This window comes from Salmo salar, chromosome 22 (genome assembly GCF_965601325.2).
Source record: "Salmo salar chromosome 22, fSalSal1, whole genome shotgun sequence".
NCBI classification, from domain to species: domain Eukaryota; kingdom Metazoa; phylum Chordata; class Actinopteri; order Salmoniformes; family Salmonidae; genus Salmo; species Salmo salar.
Window position 1 is genome coordinate 33,044,136 of NC_138312.1, and position 20,662 is coordinate 33,064,797.

At 42.3% G+C, this 20,662-nt stretch overlaps 1 protein-coding gene across 5 annotated transcripts in view; it reads right to left on the reverse strand.

The window, feature by feature from the left end:
- The window catches only part of LOC106583181 (E3 ubiquitin-protein ligase RAD18), a 99,752-nt gene extending 93,159 nt beyond the window's left edge, over positions 1–6,593 (reverse strand). For 4 of the 5 annotated variants that reach the window (XR_006761306.2, XR_014382173.1, XM_014167080.3 and 1 more), the window contains exons 1-4: positions 6,379–6,592; positions 5,926–6,004; positions 5,708–5,769; positions 5,519–5,589 (exon numbers count right to left, since the gene is read on the reverse strand). Coding sequence is in view for 2 of the 5 variants with exons in the window: in XM_014167080.3 (XP_014022555.1) it covers positions 5,519–5,589; positions 5,708–5,769; positions 5,926–6,004; positions 6,379–6,429 (263 nt within the window). In the remaining 3 variants the exon portion in view is untranslated. Of the gene's footprint in view, positions 1–5,518; positions 5,590–5,707; positions 5,770–5,925; positions 6,005–6,378 lie in introns of all 5 variants that reach the window. The other variant, XR_001323457.3, reaches the window with a different exon arrangement.
- Between the last annotated feature and the right edge of the window lie 14,069 nt (positions 6,594–20,662).

Here is a 20,662-nt window from a genome sequence, read left to right on the forward strand (position 1 = left end):
AGGTCCTAAACAATATCATAACAGCCATCGACAAAAGACAGTACTGTGCAGCCGTCTTCATCGACCTGGCGAAGGCTTTTCGACTGTCAATCACCACATTCTTATCGGCAGACTCAACAGCCTTGGTTTCTCAAATGACTGCCTCGCCTGGTTCACCAACTACTTCTCAGATAGAGTTCAGTGTGTCAAATCGGAGGGCCTGTTGTCCGGACCACTGGCAGTCTACGGGGGTGTCACAGGGTTCAATTCTTGGGCCGACTCTTTTCTGTTCCCATCAATGATGTCGCAATTGCTGCTAGTGATTCTCTGATCTACCTTTACGCAGATGACACCATTCTGTATACTTCTGGCCCTTCTTTGGACACTGTGTTAACAAACCTCCAGACGAGCTTCAATGCCATACAACACTCCTTCCGTGGCCTCCAACTGCTCTTAAATGCAAGTAAAACTAAATGCATGCTCTTCAACCGATCACTGCCCGCACCCGCCTGCCCGTCTAGCATCACTACTCTGGACGGTTCTGACTTAGAATATGTGGACAACTACAAATACCTAGGTGTCTGGTTAGACTGTAAACTCTCCTTCCAGACTCACATTAAACATCTCCAATCCAAAATTAAATCTAGAATTGGCTTCCTATTTCACAACAAAGCATCCTTCACTCATGCTGCCAAACATACCCTCGTAAAACTGACTATCCTACCGATCCTCAATGATGTCATTTACAAAATAGCCAACACTCTACTCAGCAAATTGTATGTAGTCTATTACAGTGCAATCCGTTTTGTCACCAAAGCCCCATATAGTACCCACCACTGCGACCTGTATGCTCTCGTAGACTGGCCCTCGCTTCAAATTTGTTGCCAAACCCACTGGCTCCAGGTCATCTATAAGTCTTTGCTAGGTAAAGTCCCGCCTTATCTCAGCTCACTGCTCACCATAGCAGCACCCAGCTGTAGCACGCTCTCCAGCAGGTATATTTCACTGGTCATCCCCAAAGCCAACTCCTACTTCAGCCACCTTTCCTTCCAGTTCTCTACTGCCAATGATTGGAACGAATTGGAGAAAAAAAAAAAAAAAAAAAATATCAAATCACTGAAGCCTTATATCTCCCTCACTAAATTTGAGCATCAGCTGTCAGAGCAGCTTACCGATTGCACCTGTTTTTTGCTCCATTGCACCCCAGTATCTCTACTTGCACATTAATCTTCTGCACATCTATCACTCCAGTGTTAATGCTAAATTGTAATTACTTCGCCACTATGGCCTATTTATTGGCTTACCTCCCTAATTTTACAACATTTGCACACCCTGTATAAATATTTTTATATTGTGTTAATGACTATGTTTGTTTATCCCATGTGTAACTCTGTTGTTTGTGTCACACTGCTTTGCTTTATCTTGGCCAGGTCGCAGTTGTAAAGGAGAACTTGTTCTCAACTGGCTTACCTGGTTAAATAAAGGTGAAATAAATAAAAGAGCTTCAATCTCCAGGCCATTGAACTGTAAAACAGTCACCACTAGCCTGCCTCCGCCCAGTACCATGCCCTGAACCTTAGAGACTTCTCCCCTATCTACATAGAGTCATTGAACACTGGTCACGTCAATAATGTTTACATACTGTTTCACCCACTTTATATGTACAGTATATACTGTATTCTAGTCATGGCTCATCCCATACGACTTGTATTTTCTTCTGGATTACGTGTGTTTTGTTTTAGTTTCTTTTGCTATATAACTGCATTGTTGGAGATAGAAACAAGCATTTCACTGCAAATCTGTGTACATGACCAATAAACTTTGATTTGATGATGGAGCAGTGACAGCCCGTTCCTCATCAGACTGTCTTACCGTAGTGAGTTTTTCTATCAGCCCATGATGTATAACCAGTCTACAGTCTTCAGAACTGGATAATAATTGCTTTATTTGCCTCAAAATAATAGTAAATAAATCATATTGTTTGTTCTCTCTCAGTTTAGTTTATTAATTTCACCACTTAAAAAGAAAAACAAGCACACACACAACTTCAAAAGCTACAATAAAATCAATTTAAAAAAAATGTCATTGTGGTCCTCTTGAGACAAGATGGTTAGGCAAGAACCAAAACAGCTGCACACAGTAAGACAGCGAGATAATAAAACAAAAACAAATAACATCTATCGCATCATTGCAGTTTCATCGTTAGGTACATTCAAATTGGCACAGAAGACATAAAACTGTTTTTTCGTTTATTTTTAAAGCTGCCCTGAGAAGACGTTGTTTTTATGGGCAGAGGCAACACATTCCACTCTGAAGCTCCAGCATACAAGAAAGTACCTTTCCCAGCATTACTCCTGAAACTGTATAAGCACAAATTAGCAACACCTTATCTGGTGCTATGATTGTGTGCATCCCTAACATGGGGAAAGTAATCAGTTAGATATCTGGGTGCAGGACCATTAATACTCCTGTAAACCAAACCCAGTCTAATCTGGGAAACCCTCAACAAGCAGCCAGTAGAGTTCCTGAAAGCAGCACATGTCTATGTGAGAATGTGGACTCACCTTCAATACCACCCTATTCTATCTGGAGAGTACCCTTCAGCAGCTTAGATAAGCCCCCAAACCAGGAAGTACTAGCGTAGTCAAAATGGCATTGAATGAGGGCAGTGGCTAGCACTCTACTGGAGGCCTTATCAGCATATTGGACTTTATAACCAAAAATGTAGTCCTTGCATTAACCTTCCCTAGCACTTTAGTGGCCATACTCACACCTCCCAGGATTCCATCAAGGATGCATCCCAGGTAGCTAAGAGGTTTTAGTAGTCAACACCTCACCCCCTAACTCCACTCTGATTTCACAGGACCATCATAAAGTGGTGATTGAGAATAGCCTATGCCTAGGCTATAGACGTTCATTCTTGTTATTTTTGAAAGGGGCAACTTTAGGACAACACCTTAGGCTAGAATATTTGATAAATAAGCTACTGTTTATAACTTGAACTTGTCTTAAAGCTTATGATAGGCCTAGTAGGTAGTGATGAGCAGTTTGCAAATGATTAGTTATTTTTGAACAACTCTTTTTACTGACTCGAGAGTCATGATTTGTTTTACTGAGTGACACTAGGTTATTGGCCATTTGGTTTTAAACCTCGCATGGAGGGATTTACCCAGATCACGTGAATCATTTATTTCTTAATAAGCTTAACTTGATTAAACTTGTCATTTGATTTTTCTATTGGCTATTGATATTGTTGGTTCTCTCTTATTATTAGTCCCCTGGCTACCTTACGTTTTTTATGCTATTCAAACAACTTTGAGATGGAACTCCATTACATTCATTGTTTGATTAGAAGAAAGCCATGCATAAAACAATGAAAGCGTAGCCTAAGAGCCCAAAGTCAAATTCATAGCCTATTGAATGGAGAGAGAAGGTAATAGAGGCTAAGTTTTTTTTTAAACAGCTAGTGTCCGTTACAAAAAAAAAGGCCCATGCATCTGACAGAGAAAAACTATATTTTCTGACTGGCCATTTTGCACTGCTTTGGTGGAATTCTCCATTCTGTCTGGCCTACATCCCACTATTGCGTTCTGTATACAACATATTTACTGAATTAGGCTATAAAAATAGGAATAGGTCAAGTATCAGAATGTCACGGGTGCTGCCCTGCAAGATGTTCTTCACTGCGTGGCGCCAGTCAAGTTCAAATAGGCTAAACCATCGTCTGTCACATCATGATGCCATCACCATCAATGACAGCTGTCAATAGATGATGCTGTCCTAATATCGCCCAACCCCTAACACACACACACTACCCCTATGCCCTCTGGGGAAGAGCGAGGAGATGGAGGACACTGTAGATTTGTACTTTTCCCCCACGAGGTGAGCTTTAGCATGGGTTGAGCCCAGGCGGAGGAGAATGAGATGAGTTGGAGATGATCTAAGCCTACATGACAGTTTTATCTGATTGCCTGCCTGATTTACTATTCAGATGCACAGAGTCCAGGCCAGTTCCATTGTGAATAACAGGGAGGAATGCAGAGACATGGTTTTAGAGGAGGCATGAATCACCCAGTTCCCAGAGGAAAGGGCATCCTGATAGTTACTAGGAAACCAGGAGACCTGCTCCCTATACACATCGTCCAATCTCATTCACAACATCTGTATAGGGAGGGAAATACATTACCCTAAAGGCCAAAGTGAAGTATTCCATGCTGCTTGCTTTTTTGTTGTCATTTAATTGACATACTGTAACACTATGCAACTGTCACATAAAGTGGTAGAAAAATGCTATTAACAGTGGGCGTTAGATCAATGAGCTGACAAATCGCAAGGCCAGGCGAAGCCTCCAGAGGGAAAATAATCTGTTATCATTCCTTCCACTTTATCCTCAGTATAATCATTCTAAAATGACATTTTAATTGCATCCCCAAACATCGGAACAAAACTTATAAAGGCAGTACACAAAACAGCACTGTTTGACTGGTTCTGAATGTATACACTGAGTATACCAAACAGTAGGAACACCTTCCTAATATTGAGTAGACATCCCCTCAGAACAGCCTCAATTCGTAGGGGCATGGACTCTACAAGGTGTTGAAAGTGTTCCACGGGCATGCTGGCTCATGTTGACTCCAAACCTTCCCACAGTCGTGTCAAGTCGGCTGAATGTCTTTTGGGTGGTGGACCATTCTTGATACACACGGGAAACTGTTGAGCGTGAAAACCCCAGCAGTTTTTGACACAAACTGGTGCGCCTGGCCCTCATTACCATAAATCTTGTGTCTTGCCCATTCACCCTCTGAATGTCACACATACACAATCCATGTCTCAATGCTTAAAAATCCTTCTTTAACCTGTCTCCTCCCCTTCATCTACACGAATTGAAGTCGATTTAACAAGTGACATCATTAAGGGATCATAGCTTTTACCTACAGTGCATTCAGAAAGTATTCAGACCCCTTCCCTTTTCCACATTTTGTTACGTTACAGCCTTATTCTAAGATGGATTACATTATTTTTTTCCCGCTTCAATCTACACATAGTACCCCATAATGACTAAGCCAAAAGATCAGTGGGACAGAATACTTTCCAAATGCACTGTAGATTCACCTGCACTGTAGATTCACCTGTCTTGGAGAGAGCAGGTGTCTTAATGTGTTGTATAATCAGTGCATAATACACATGTATTTGAAAATAATACGCACTTTTCAAAGAATGCTTTAAATCTTAGGTTGTCTTTTACAACTGAGAAATAAACTAATGAAACCTGCCAGTTGGGCTTATGGTATCAGGCATAGATTTCACCTTGAGACACTGAGCATGGTGGCCTTTTCAAAATACAAAGTGTTGTGGTTTCTCTATTATGAATTGGCAGTTCATCTATGGTATTGGTAAGCACATTCATCAAGGCTCAGTTGAGCTACATGTTGCCTGAATAGATGCTTCAAGATATAGGCTAGATACATTATGGATTTTCTCTCAATTTCTCTGTTTTTCTACCAGCATATCATGTGAGTATTTAATACATAATAGGTACCTTGCAGATTTAAAGTTTGTGACCAGGTCATCCAGTATCCGGTTGTTTCTTAGGTCCTGTTCTGTTGTAGGCTAAAATAGAGAAAAATAAATGCTTGTCTGATTTTGACATGTTCAAGCCACCTAAACAGATTACATTTGAAAGATAGTTTTATTGTCATGATACAGTGCCACCATGCATCATACTTACTGAATTGCATACTGGACATTGTAATTTGTAGGACAGAAATTTTCTTATGCACAAAGAGCAGACTGTAATGAGAAATGCACATAATCAGGTGTGGATACAGTATTGTTATGAGACAAGTGTTATCTTCTATAGCCTACACCAAACGGTACAGCTATAACATTGTTTTGAAAACGAATGGATAGTTTGTGTCTAGTGACGACAAAATCTGGGTAACTTACAGTTGTGAGAGCATTTGGTCATCATTGCGATACTCAGGAATTCGAAACAAATGGGACATCGGAGAATGGTATCAACATTCTGCATTACAGAAATAATACCGTCAGGTAGGCTAGTATGATAGTTACATGGTGAGCATCACATTAACTAACTGCTTTTAGTAACGCGTTGCTAAAAGCATCTAAACTGACATGATGGTTATACACACTGCTGGGCTAAATAGCTAGCTTTTTTTGTTTGCTAACTAACGTTAGCTATATGCGTGTTTAAAAAGGCAAAACAATAAAAGTAAGTTAGCTAGCTATAGTAACTGGCTGACACATATGTTATATTCGCTTGCTAACATGGGTTTAGACTATTTTGTTAACCTATTTTGTTAAGCGAAAATAGTTAACGTTAGCTAACTAACTAGCGTTAGCTGGTCGAGGTGGGAGTTGTTTTGAACCAGCACTTACTTTGAGGCAAGTCAGATTTGGTGGTAAATCAGCTTCATTCAAATTGGCCATGATGACAGTTCTCGATAAGCAGTACTTAGTTTCTTACAGTTTTGATTCGCTAAACCCAAAGTGAGAAAATAATTCAGAAACTCTGTGACGAGTAAGTAACGTTAGCTATGTATTATCCCGCCTAGATTTATTTTCGTACCAAATGCACATTTCCGGGAGGATGACGATTCTTCTTCTATGGTATAATGGCGTTTGCAACAAACAATGTGCATTCCGCCACCTAATGAGCGGGTTGATAATAAGGATCACAAGAAAGGAAAATATTTGGGTAAAAATAAATAAATGATCATACAAACTACCAAAAAAATAAATGAACTAAACAAAATCAACCTGCTTTTCGGTAAAAACCTCATTCTAATCAGGTCCCAACACAGGCTCAGAAGCATCCTGTGAGGGCGGGGACATTTCCTAGCAACAAAAGTCCTTGTAGTGCTCCTGCCATTAAGTCTTGGAGCCCTAAAAATGTATCGGCTGCAGATATAATGATACCCAGCTTCTTGGACTTCTTAGACACTTGTGTCGTACAATTAATCACTGGGCTATAATGGCCACAAAATCCACCTTTTCCACAGTAAGTGTATCCAGATCACCCAATTTACTTAGAACACTAGCAACAGGTTGCAATGCATCCACCGCCATATCTTCAACACTGTTGCCTCTTGGACTCTCTTCATCGCCTCCGCATAGGAGATTCGCTGCGCAGCCCTGATCCTTGACACCTCGACCTCCGTAACCCTAATAGGGCACTCAAGGAAGTCCGGAGTATGATCCCCACCACAGTTGCAACATTTTCCATTCACAGATTATTCAACATCATACTTCTCCCGTCTGCAAACATTTGACACGTGAACATATCCTTTACAATTTCCACACTGTAGTAGTTACAGTTGAAGTCGGAAGTTTACATACACCTTAGCCAAATACATTTAAACTCAGTTTTTCACAATTCCTGACATTTAAAATTCCCTGTCTTAGGTCAGTTAGGATCACAACTTTATTTTAAGAATGTGAAATGTCAGAATAATAGTAGAGAGAATTATTTATTTCAGCTTTTATTTATTTCATCACATTCCCTATGGGTCAGAAGTTTACATACACTCAATTAGTATTTGGTAGCATTGCCTTTAAATTGTTTAACTTGGGTCAAACGTTTTGGGTAGCCTTCCACAAGCTTCCCACAAAATGTTGGGTGAATTTTGGCCCATTCCTCCTGACAGAGCCGGTGTAACTGAGTCAGTTTTGTAGGCCTCCTTGCTCTCACACGCTTTTCAGTTCTTCCCCCAAATTTAGGATTGAGGTCAGGGCTTTGTGATGGCCACTCCAATACCTTGACTTTGTTGCCCTTAAGCCATTTTGCAACAACTTCGGAAGTATGCTTTGGGTCATTGTCTATTTGGAAGACCCATTTGCCACCAAGCTTTAACTTCCTGACTGATGTCTTGAGATGTTGCTTCAATATATCCACATAATTTTCCTACCTCATGATGCCATCTATTTTGTGAAGTGCACCAATCCCTCCAGCAGCAAAGCACCTCCACAACATGAGGCTAACACCCCCATGCTTCAAGGTTGGGATGGTGTTCTTCGGCTTGCAAGCATCCCACTTTTTCCTCCAAACATAACGATGGTCATTATGGCCAAACAGTTCTATTTTTGTTTCATCAGACAAGAGGACATTTCTCCAAAAAGTCAGATCTTTGTCCCCATGTGCAGTTGCAAACCATCATCTGACTTTTTTATGCCGGTTTTGGAGCAGTGGCTTCTTCCTTGCTGAGTGGCCTTTCAGGTTATGTCGATATAGGACTCGTTTTACTGTGGCTATACATACTTTTGAACCTGTTTCCTCCAGCATCTTCACAAGGTCCTTTGCTGTTGTTCTGGAATTGATTTGAACTTTTCGCACCAGAGTACGTTCATCTCTAGGAGACAGTACGTGTTTCTTTCCTGAGTGGTATGATGGCTGCGTGGTCCCATGATGTTTATACTTGCGTACTATTGTTTGTACAGATGAACGTGGTACCTTCAAGCATATGGAAATTCCTCCCAAGGTTGAACGAGACTTGTGGAGGTCTACTTTTGTTTTCTGAGGTCTTGGCTGATTTCTTTTGATTTTCCCATGATGTCAAGCAAAGAGGCACTGAGTTTGAAGGTAGGCCTTGAAATACATCCACAGGTACACCTCCAATTGACTCAAATGATGTCAATTAGCCTATCAGAAGCTTCTAAAGCCATGACATCATTTTCTGGAATTTTCCAAGCTGTTTAAAGGCACAGTCAACTTAGTGTATGTAAACTTCTGACCCACTGGTATTGTGATACAGTGAATTGTAAGTGAAATAATCTGTCTGTAAACAATTGTTGGAAAAATTACTTGTGTCATGCACAAAGTAGATGTCCTAACCGACTTGCCAAAACTATAGTTTGTTAACTTCACTAGGGTAGGGGGCAGTATTTTCACGGCCGGATGAAAAACATACCCAAATTGAATGGCCTACTACTCGGGCCCAGGAACTGGAATATGCATATTATTAGTAGATTTGGATAGAAAACACTCAGAAGTTTGTAAAACTGTTTGAATGATGTCTGTGAGTATAACAGAACTCATATGGCAGGCAAAAAAATTGAGAAAAATCTAAGCAGGAAGTGAGAATTCTGGTGCTTGTAGTCCTTTCAAGTCTTGCCAATCAAACACACAGTGACTAAGGATTCATTTTGCACTTCCTAAGGCTTCCACTAGATGTCAACAGTCTTTAGAACCTTGTTTGAGGCCCGACTGGAATGCTGGGAAGTTGGTAACCCAAGGAATGACATCACTTCATTGGCGCGCATTCATGAGAGGGTTAGCTCTGTTCCAAAATCTTTTTCAAGACACAGGAACCGTCCAGTTGAAATATTACTGAATCTTCCCGTTCTCTAGGCCCTAAAGAGTGATGTTTTACAACGTTTGACATGTTTGAACGAACGTAAATACAATTTGTTTTTACTTTCGTCGTGACATTTCCCTTGATAGCTACCTACACAAATAGCTAGCTAGAACAAAGTGTTAAGATTAAAATTAATTAAAAAGATTTAAAAGCAATACAAATAAGCCCTACATTTGGAGTACCTTACTGAACGCGCAAACAACATGGAGTTATTTGGACATAAATTATGGATTTTATCGAACAAAACAACATTTGTTGAGTACCTGGGATTCCTGGAAGTGCCTTCTGATGAAGATCATCAAAGGTAAGTGAATATTTCTAATACTATTTATTCATTTAGATGACTCCAACATGGCGACTATCTGTATTGCCTAATGTTTTTTTTTGAGCTCAGTACTCAGATTATTGCAAAGTGTGATTTCCCAGTAAAGTTATTTTGAAATCTGGCAATGCGGTTGCATTCAGGAGATGTTAATCTATAATTCTTTGAATGACAGTTTAATATTTTATCAATGTTTTTGACGAGTATTTTTGTAGATTGTGGTGCTGATTCACCGGCAGTATTGGAGGCAAAATATTTTCTGAACGTCACGCGGCAATGTAAAATGCTGTTTTTTAATATAAATGTGAACTTTATTGAACACAAAAATGCATGTATTGTATAACATAATGTCCTAGGAGTGTCATCTGATGAAGATCGTCAAAGGTTAGTGCTTCATTTAGCTGTGTTTTGTGTATTTGTGATGCATGCTAGTTGCTTAGAAAATGGCTGTGTGGTTATTGTGTCGATGTACTCTCCTAACATAATCTAATGTTTTGCTTTCGCTGTAAAGCCTTTTGGAAATCGGACAATGTGGTTCGATTCAGGAGAAGTGTATCTATAAAATGGTGTAAAATAGTCCTATGTTTGAGAACTTTGAATTATGACATTTTGTGGTTTTAAATCTGGTGCTCTGATTTTTCACTGGCTGTTGAATAGGGTGGGACAATTTCATCCCTCCTTCGCTAGAGAGGTTAACAAGACATTTTTGGAGTGGTTGAAAAACAAGTTTTAATGACTCCAACATAACTGTATGTAAACTTCCTACTTCAACTGTAGGTAACAACACATCCGCCACCCTGATCCTCAATGCGGGGGCCCCTCAGGGGTGCGTGCTCAGTCCCCTCCTATACTCCCTGTTCACTCATGACTGCATGGCCAGGCACGACTCCAAAACCATCATTAAGTTTGCCGATGACGCAACAGTGGTAGGCCTGATCACCGACAACAATGAGACAGCCTATAGGGAGGAGGTCAGAGACCTGGCCGTGTTGTGCCAGGACAATCACTTCTCCCTCAACGTGATTAAGACCAGCCACCCTAGTCATGGACTGTTCTCTCTGCTACCGCACAGCAAGCGGTACCGGAGCGCCAAGTCTAGGTCCAAAAGGCTTCTTAACAGCTTCTACCCCCAAGCCATAACACTCCTGAACAGCTAATCAAATGCCCCCCCCCCCCCCCCCTTACGCTGCTGCTACTCTGTTTATTATCTATGCATAGTCACTTTAACTCTACCTACAGTACATGTACATATTACCTCAATTACCTCGACTATCCAGTGCCCCCCAACATTGACTCTGTACCAGTACCCCCTGTATATTGCCTAACTATTGTTATTTTACTGCTGCTCTTTAATTATTTGTTACTTTAAAAAAATCTATATTTTACTTAACACTTATTTTTCTTAAAACTGCATTGTTGGTTAAGTAAGCCTTTCACTGTAAGGTCCACACCTGTTGTGTTCGGTGCATGTCACAAATAACATTTGATTTGATTTGAAATGCTCTCACCACATACCTCACATGTCAAGGCTTCACATATTCAGGTAGAGTCTCCTCAAACAACAATATTATCGACAAGCTTTTCTCCTTCCTTCCTTTTACCATTCAAGTCAGGCGACGTGCACTGACCACTCCTGGGATTTCCTGACTGAGGTTCTCATCAGCTATATCCAAAGAGACTCCAGCTATAACTCCTTTGGCAAGGCACCCTGCTCCGAAGATCAATACGTTACTTCTGACGTGGACAATTTTGCCAGATCCAGTGCGCACTTCTTCTGTTCTTCATCAACACAATTGTCCAAAACAAAGCCACTTCCAGTCACCTTGATTGAATCCACCTTTCATCACAGATTTCCCAAATGAATCTCCTTGTCCAAAACACGCAGCCTAATAAGAAATGCATTATTGGACCGGTCCTTGTCTTCTACTACAACTTCTGCTAATTTTGTTCCATTCTTTGAATTCACAATTTTCCATTCATTATCACACACTTCACTTTCGGATTCAAGCACAGTCACCATTTCCTCCTTCACTGACCCTTCCCCCAGTTCATGCTTTGGGTTGGATTCTTCTTGTGAATTTCCGGCAGACTACACGCTTTTTGGCCTATTGCTAGCTTTCTCAGTTCGGAATGTGGATTCCACATTGTGATAAAACAAAAAAATATAGGGAATAGGAAAAACTTAAATTGCACCACCATCTAACCCTGCACCACATGAGGTTGGTGGCACCTTAATTCAGGAGAACGATCTGGTGGTAATGGCTGGAGCAGAATTAGTGGAATGGTATCAAATACATCAAACACATGGTTTCCATGTGTTTGATGCCATTCCATTCGCACAGTTCCAGCCATTATTGTGAGCCGTCCTCCCCTTAGCAGCCTCCACTGCCCTGCACCTACACACTATCCCCAAAAACCCACCATCCCATCCCACTACTTGGCCCTAAATGATCCTACACCAGGCCTTTAACCTGGGAGGATGAAACTTCTTCTCTCAAAACTTCCTGTAGAACTTCTGCACTAAAATCTCTCACACCCACATTTTTCTCTTCTGCTGCAACTACCACATCTATCTTCTGTGATTTCTGCTCCATCAGCGCAGTGCAGTTGATCACCTTGGCTATAAACTTAATAAATGCAATCTTACTAAAACTCATCTTCTCTGGTTCTCTCTCTTCAGGGCTACTCACTGGAGCTCCCATGCCACTCACTCACCCTCACAGAACAGCAAATATAACCTAACCTGACCTTATTAGGAATGAACTCTGTGTCAAAACTCAAGACAGACAGGGTATTCTCAGTCTCGACATTGCCACCGGGTCTACATCTCACCAAACGGCGAGTGTCACAAACACTAGGAATGTTCCTTTTCATTTGATCCACCTCTACACTCAACACTACCCCACTGATCATCCCTTTTAGCTGCACCCTGCTCTGGTGAGCAAAGCACACTACAGGTTGAGCCCCGAGCTGCGTGACTCGAAGCGCCTGTGCTTCATCTGGGAGGCGGATACACAAAAAATCGAAACAATTCCACTTCTCAAAACTTTCACAGATGTAAGCATTCCCAGTTATATGGGTCGGGCAAAAAGCAGGAATCCAATCTTTCCAGAAATCTCACTCCTACCGGTTCAAAATCCTCTCTGGTAGGATTCTCAGGGCATACGTTGGAAGTCTCCACTACATCTGTCGCTGCAGGTAGGCCCACTTCATCCTGTAAGGCAGTAAGTTCAAATACAGATCACTGTAATTAATACCATGCACTTTTACAACGTTCATTTCATTTTAATAATGTTGAAGTAGTAACAATGAAATGTTCCTCACTAAAATAGAAGAAGATGGGACTTTAAACGCTGTTTTTTACATGTGGATTTTGAAAATAAAATTCTAAAATGAAGATGTGTCAATTTGTTTGTCTATTTGCCATTTAAAAACTATGCAGCTATTGGAGTAAACTGATTTTGGGTTAAGCCAAGTAACTATGAGTAAGGGCAAACATCATAAGCTTTTAAGCTGAGTTTGAATAAGACATCCGATTACCACTTTGCATTTAGAACATTTGGTTTTATTATAGCCAGTGGCGACCGGTCATTCAGAGCCCCACCTGTTTAGCTATACATTACTGTTTTGCATGTTATTTTGTCATTAATATGTGTCACATATCAGTTTGCAAACAACTTAAAAAAATAATTGAGTTAATAAAGCTGAATACAAACATGGTCTCTTTTTGCTTTCTTGAATAAGGCTGCTCAGAAATGCAGGTGTTTCAGCCTAGCTCAGTGCTTTCTGTGATGGTGGGGCAGCCACCGGAAAATACGGAGCATTGGGGTTGGTAATGTTCTCTAGTTGCACTGTGATTGGCTAAATGTTCTGTCACTCATGGAGACACTACGTCATGGCAAAATCTACAGGGAGATCTCGAAAGTTCAAGCCCCTTGGGTGCTGCCATAGAGTTACATTAGAATTGCCCATCCAAGAAGGCTCAAGGTCATTGGCCACAGATAAAATGACATCAAATTACGTTGAATCTAGTGTTCGTTTTCCAAGTCGGGAACTCTGGGAATCTTTCTAGAGCTGTGACCTGATGATCACTGACTTCATGATTCAAGCTTGTTTTTTTTCAGTTCCCAGTTGTCTTGAAAGCACCATAAATCCAGAGAATGCCAGACTTTGATGACAAAATTTGCCCACGAAGGACCACCGCGCCACAAAAAGGTGAGTCCAAAAATGTCTTGCATGCAGCTATATAAATTATGTAATATGCCAAGGATATATGTATACTGTAGCTAAGAAAGTAATACTATGCATATGTTGTGTAGTAGCCCATGTGCTTCATCCTAATAAATGTGTCCTTTTCCCCCTCATAGCTTATTTAGCCTACTTGTCTGACTTGGTGGTGCACATGTAGCCTATAGCTTGTTTTAGAGGAATGTAATCATCGAATATTGTAAGAGCTTTCATTGTCTGCTTATATGCCCCCTTTATTTATTCTACAGTTCTAACTTGGTGTACAGGGAGAATACTGTAAGAACGCCTCATGGTCGGAATTCTGTTGCTGTACATTTCAGAAGTGCTTAACAAATAGTTATATTGACTACGTCCGTCCTAGCTCGCTCATTAATGTCTTTCCTCTTATCCACTCGTCATCCCCTTATGCCATAGTTTGTACATCGCAATTGTCAGTAGAAACCACATTTGTTTAAGTGGACAATGGTGCCGGAGGGGATCGCTGCCATTCTATGGGCTCCTAACCAACTTTCAAATTGTTTGTAACTTATTTTGTACATAATGTTGCTGCTACCGTCTCTTATAACCAAAAAGAGCTTCTGGATATCAGAACAGCGATTACTCACCTCGAACTGGACTAACATTTATTTTCTTTAATGATTCCGACACGAAGGACATACTGCTTCTCCAAGACCAGGCCCAAATTCCTGTCATTCGCATGAAGAAAAGACAGAAATACTGGGGGCGGAGATCAGGTGCCTTGTGAGAATTCGTCGGCGAGTGAGTAACCAACCTCTACCATCCATACTATTGGCCAATGTCCAATCACTGGAGAATAAAATGGATGATCTCATTTGAAGACTATCCTACCAACGGGACATTAAAAACGGTGATATTTTATGTTTCACAGAGTCGTGGCTGAACGACGACACAGATAACATACAGTTGGCTGGGTTTTCTGTGCATCGGCACACAGAACAGCTACGTCTGGTAAGACGAGGGGTGGAGGTGTGTGTCTTTGTCAATAACAGCTGGTGCGCAATGTCTAATATTAAAGGAAGTCTCGAGGTATTGCTCGCCTTAGGTAGTGTGGTCTTCAGCTTATTATAAGGTGCTCTATCTACCAAGAGACTTCTCATCTATGTTATTCGTAGCCATCTATTTACCACAACAAACCAATACTGACACTAAGACCGCACTCAATGAGCTGTATAAGGCCATAAGCAAACAAGAAAATGTTCATCAAGAAGTGGTACTCCTAGTGGCCAAAACCTTTAATGAGGCAAACTTAAATCAATTTTACCTAATTTCTACCAGAGGAAAAAAAAACTCTAGACCACCTTTACTCCACACAGAGACGCATACCAAGCTCTCCCTTGCCCTCCATTTGGCAAATCTGACCATAATTCTATCCTCCTGATTACTGCTTGAAAAAATGACGGACTACAAAGGGAAACCCAAACGCGAGCTGCCCAGTGACGCGAGCCTACCAAACGAGCCTTTCATGCTCGCTTCGAGGCAAGCAACACTGTAGCATGCACGAGAGCACCAGCTTTTCTGGATGACTGTGTGATAATGCTCTCGTGAGCCGACATGAGCAAGACCTTTAAACAGGTCAACATTCACAAAGCCGCGGGGCCAGAAAGATTACCAGAATGTGTACTGGTGTACTCAAAGCTGACCAACTGGCAAGTGTCTTCACTGACATTTTCAAACTCTCCCTGACTGAGTCTGTAATACCTATGTGTTTCAAGCAGACCACGATAGTCCCTGTGCCCAAGGAAGTGAAGGTAACCCGCCTAAATGATTACCACCCCATAGTACTGACGTCGGTAGCCATGAAGTGCATTGAAAGGCTGGTCATGGCTTACATCAACAGCATCCTCCTGGATACCCTAGACCCACTTGTATTTGCATACCGCCCCAACAGATCCACAGATGACGCAATCTCAAACGAACTACACACTGCCCTTTCCCACCAGGACAAAAGGAACCCCTACTGTGTGTGAGAATGCTGTTCATTGACTACAGCTCAGCGTTCAACACAATAGTGCCCACGAAGCTCATCACTAAGCTAAGGACCCTGGGACTAAACACCTACCTCTGCAACTGGATCCTGGACTTCCTGACGGGCCACCTCCAGGTGGTAAGGGTAGGCAACAACACGTCTGCCACGCTGAACCTCAACACTGGGGCCTCTCAGGAGTGTGTACGCAGTCCCCTTCTGTACTCCCTATTCACCCACGATTGCGTGGCCAAACACGACTCCAATACTATCATTAAGTTTGCTGACGACACAACAGTGGTAGGCCTGATCACCAACAATGATGAGACAGCCTATAGGGAGGAGGTAAGAGAACTGGCAGTGTGGTGCCAGGACAACAACCTCTCCCTCAATGTGAGCAAGACAAAGGAGCTTATCGTGGACTACAGGAAAAGGAGGGCCGAACAGGACCCCATTAACATCAACGGGGCTGAAGTGGAGGTGGTCGAGAGTTTCAAGTTCCTTGGTGTCCACATCACCAACTAACTATCATGGTCCAAACAGACCAAGACAGTTGTGAATAGGGAACGACAAAACCTTTTCCCCCTCAGGAGACTGAAAAGATTTGGTATGGGTCCCCAGATCCTCAAAATTCTACAGCTGCACCATCGAGTCCTGAACGGTTGCATCACTGCCTGGTATGGCAACTGCTCGGCATCTGACCGCAAGGCACGACAGAGGATAGTGCGTACGGCCCAGTACATCACTGGGGCCAAGCTTCCTGCCATCCAGGACCTATATAATAGGCGGTGTCAGAGGAAAGCCCATAAAATTGTCAGACTCCAGTCACCCAAGCCATAGACCGTTCTCTGCTACCGCACGGCAAGTAGTACCGGATCACCAAGTCTAGGACCAAAAGGCTCCTTAACAGCTTCTACCCCTAAGCCATAATACTGCTGAACAATTAATCAAATGGCCACCGGACTATTTGCATTGACACCCCCTCCATTTGTTTTGTACACTGCTGCTTCTCGTTGTTTATTATCTATGCAGTCACTTCACCTCTACCTACATGTACAAATTACCTCAACTAACCTGTACCCACACACATTGACTCGGTACCAGTGCCCCCTGTATATCGCCTTGTTATTATTTTATTGTGTTAATTTTTGTGTTCAGTGGTTATTCATTTAAATGTTGTGTCATACTGCAGCACACCTTGTGGGCTGCCGCAGAATTCTATGCCACGTTATTTAAGTGTGAGCCATTGTTGCCATTAACCCTTTCACACGTATCATCAAACGGGTGTGATCATTTTACAGTGGTCCATGTAGCTACGATCAAACCAGTGTGATTAGAACGCTTATTTAGAACGCCTATTTAGAGTGGCCAGTTTCGAATGACGCAACAATCAGCATTTGAGCTGGCCACACTGTTTTTTCAAAAACGTTTTGCACAAACACAGTCCTTACAAAGTTATGTCCAGAATGTGAGCAGTTTACTTTTGGATGCAATGTTCAGACATTCACAGCAGTATCTACAACATAACACAATCATCCAAACCGGAAAAATGTAGGCTACATTTTTTTCTAGCGCTAACTGAGGAAAGATTGACATAACACAAGCAGTCATATTTGTATAACTCTCGCTGACAAACTACAATATGAAATAGTAATTACTATTTATAATTGAATCACATCATGGGTGAGCTCACCATTGATCTAAATAATTGAGTAAAACACTCTAGAAATTGAAAGTAATCCGACGATGGTTAATGCAGAAATTCTGGAGACGTTTAGAAATTCTGACAATGAGTCTGAGTATGAAAGTCAGGATGAGATTCTGATAGTGACAGGGAGGAGCTGCCCCCTAACCTTGTAGCCATTGAGAACCCTGAATCTGAGGACAACTTGTCCACTGATGAAGTCCCAGGTCCCTTTTGAAGATGCTGGTGGTGATGGAGGCAGACAGACAGCGGATGAAGTACAGGAGTTCTGTGGTAGCTGGAAGGCTGCCAGCCATTTCACCCCTCCTGGCCCTTCTGTTTGCTTTGATGAGTCCCAGTCTGGAGTGCAACGTCCCTTGCCATTTCCATCTGAGGCAGAGTGCTTCAAGTTGTTTCTGACAGAGGAGCTGGTGGGAGACATAGTAGAGGAGACCAATCGCTATGCCTTGGAGCTACAGGAGAAGAGAGAGCCAGGAGTGGGGGGGGGGGGGGGGGGGGGGGGGAACTCGCTAAATGGGTGACAACCACAATTAGTAAAATGTATACCTTCCTGGTGACAGTCTTTCTCATGGGGATAGTAAAGAAGAACTCCGTAAGAGACGACTGGAGCACAGATCTTATGTTTGCCACTCCCTTCTTTGGCACCCTCTTTTCCCAAGACCGCTTCCTAGTTCTGCTGCGATGCCTGCATTATGTCAACAATGCTACTGCCATCCTAAATGACTGTTATACAAAATAATAAATGTTCTTACCAGCCTGACATCAGCATTTGGTTGGGTGTTTGTGCCATACAAGGACCTATGCATTGATGAGTCCCTGATGTTATGGAAAGGTAGGCTGGCGTTCCGTCAATATATTCACTCCAAAAGGCACAGGTTTGGCGTCAAGTTCTTTGTCATGTGCGACGTGAAGACAGGATTTGTCCAGAACATTATAGTTTACAAAGGGTCCAACATTGAGGGGCTTGGGGTGTCCGGGTCCGTGGTGATGACCTTGCTGGCTCCTCATCTCAGCAAGGGACACACTTTGTATGTGGAGAATTGTTACAGCAGTCCCACACTCTTCCAGCATCTGCTCTCCAACAGCACAGGGGCCTGTGGCACAGTCAGGTAGAACAGGAAGGGGATGCCAGCATTCGGATGCAGGAAGCTGCAGAGAGGGGAGGTGGAGTTCAAGGAGAACGGTCAACAGCTGGCAGTAAAGTGGCATGACAAACGATACGTCCATGTCCTCTCCACTGTCCATACAGCAACCATGTCAGTCACAGGGAAGGTGGACCACCTGACGGGAGAGAGAAAAATCTAACCAGACTGTGTGCTTGACTATAACCTCAAAATAGGGGCAGTGGATAAGGCGGACATGATAAACAGCTTTGTGGAATGCATTCGGAAAACAACCAAGTGGTATAAGAAGTGTCACGTTAAAGGGTCAGGAGACAGGTGCAGGAATGCGTAGTAATATTTTGATTTCACCCAAATTACAGAGTGCCATGTAAAGGAACAAACAAACACGTATACAACACACAGGGTTGAAACCCAAACAAAAGAGCGAGGAGTACCTCAAATAAATAACGCAAGCGCACAATCATTATCACACGGGATGAGACCTGTAATCATCTGCGCAATCTACAATGGCACAAAAGCCTGACTGCCATTAGGTACCGAGATGAGATCCTCAGACCCCTTGTGAGACCATATGCTGGTGCGGTTGGCCCTGGGTTCCTCCTAATGCAAGACAATGATAGACCTCATGTGGCTGGAGTGTGTCAGCAGTTCCTGCAAGAGGAAGGCATTGATGCTATGGACTGGCCCGCCCGTTCCCCAGACCTGAATCCAATTGAGCACATCTGGGACATCATGTCTCGCTCCATCCACCAACGCCACGTTGCACCACAGACTGTCCAGGAGTTGGCGGATGCTTTAGTCCAGGTCTGGGAGGAGATCCCTCAGGAGACCATCCGCCACCTCATCAGGAGCATGCTGATGCTCAAGGTAGTCACCCATGGAGGCACTGCAAAGTCTGCCTGTCTGGCACCAGGAGAAGTAAGCAGGGGAAGTTGACAAAATACATGTGTTTAGCTTGTGATACACCTCTATGTATTTCACAAAGCCATGGGGAGTATCATATGCTCAAGCACTATTGAGCACATCTGCAGCAATAAGTGACTGACTGACCTGACAGGTGACTTGACAGGTGACCTGCCATGATACTATGCCTTTAGAGGTGGGGGTGGAAATGCAGTTGTTCAGTCACTGCATGAATATTAAATATGGGTTATGCATATTCCGTTTTTTTCCCTCTAGTAAAACAAGTTGTTGTTGTTGTTCAACCAACCACCACCAATACTGCAATAAAATAGACGACTATTACATATTGGCCTATGTGTTTTCTTGCTGTGTTTTCATCCAGTAAAACTGTTAAGGAGTGTACTGTAGCATACAAAAGCTGGCCTCAATCTTCAGCTCCAAAGATGTCCAGCTCCAGTTCCAGTTCTGATATTGGCAAATACTGTCTGTGGTTTCTGAAAGTACAGAATAAAGAGGAATTATTCATTAGAATACAATATAAGGATATAGCAATAAAACAATATTACAAAGAAGTAACATAAAACACTGCTATAAAAATAGTATATTGCATTGACAAAATCACAAATTTGAGTTATAACAGTAAGAAACTAACTTTTGAGCTCCGCAAGGTGGCAAGGCAGGGCAGAACAGAGCTATGCTAAATAGGCCAAATAAAAACAAACCATGGTCATATTATTTTATTCATTTAACTAGGCAAGTCATTTAACAACAAATTATTATTTACAATGACGGCCTACACCGGCCAAACTCAGACGACACTAGGCCAATTGTGCACCGCCCTATGGGACTCCCAATCACAGCTGGTTGTGATACAGCCTAGATTCGAACCAGGGTGTCTGTAGTGACGCCTCTAGCACTAAGATGCAGTGCCGTAGACCGCTGTGCCACTTGGGAGTCATAAGGCCAGGGTAGCTTCAAAATACAACACAATCTAATACTTCTCAGATGCAATTAGCATTGTTT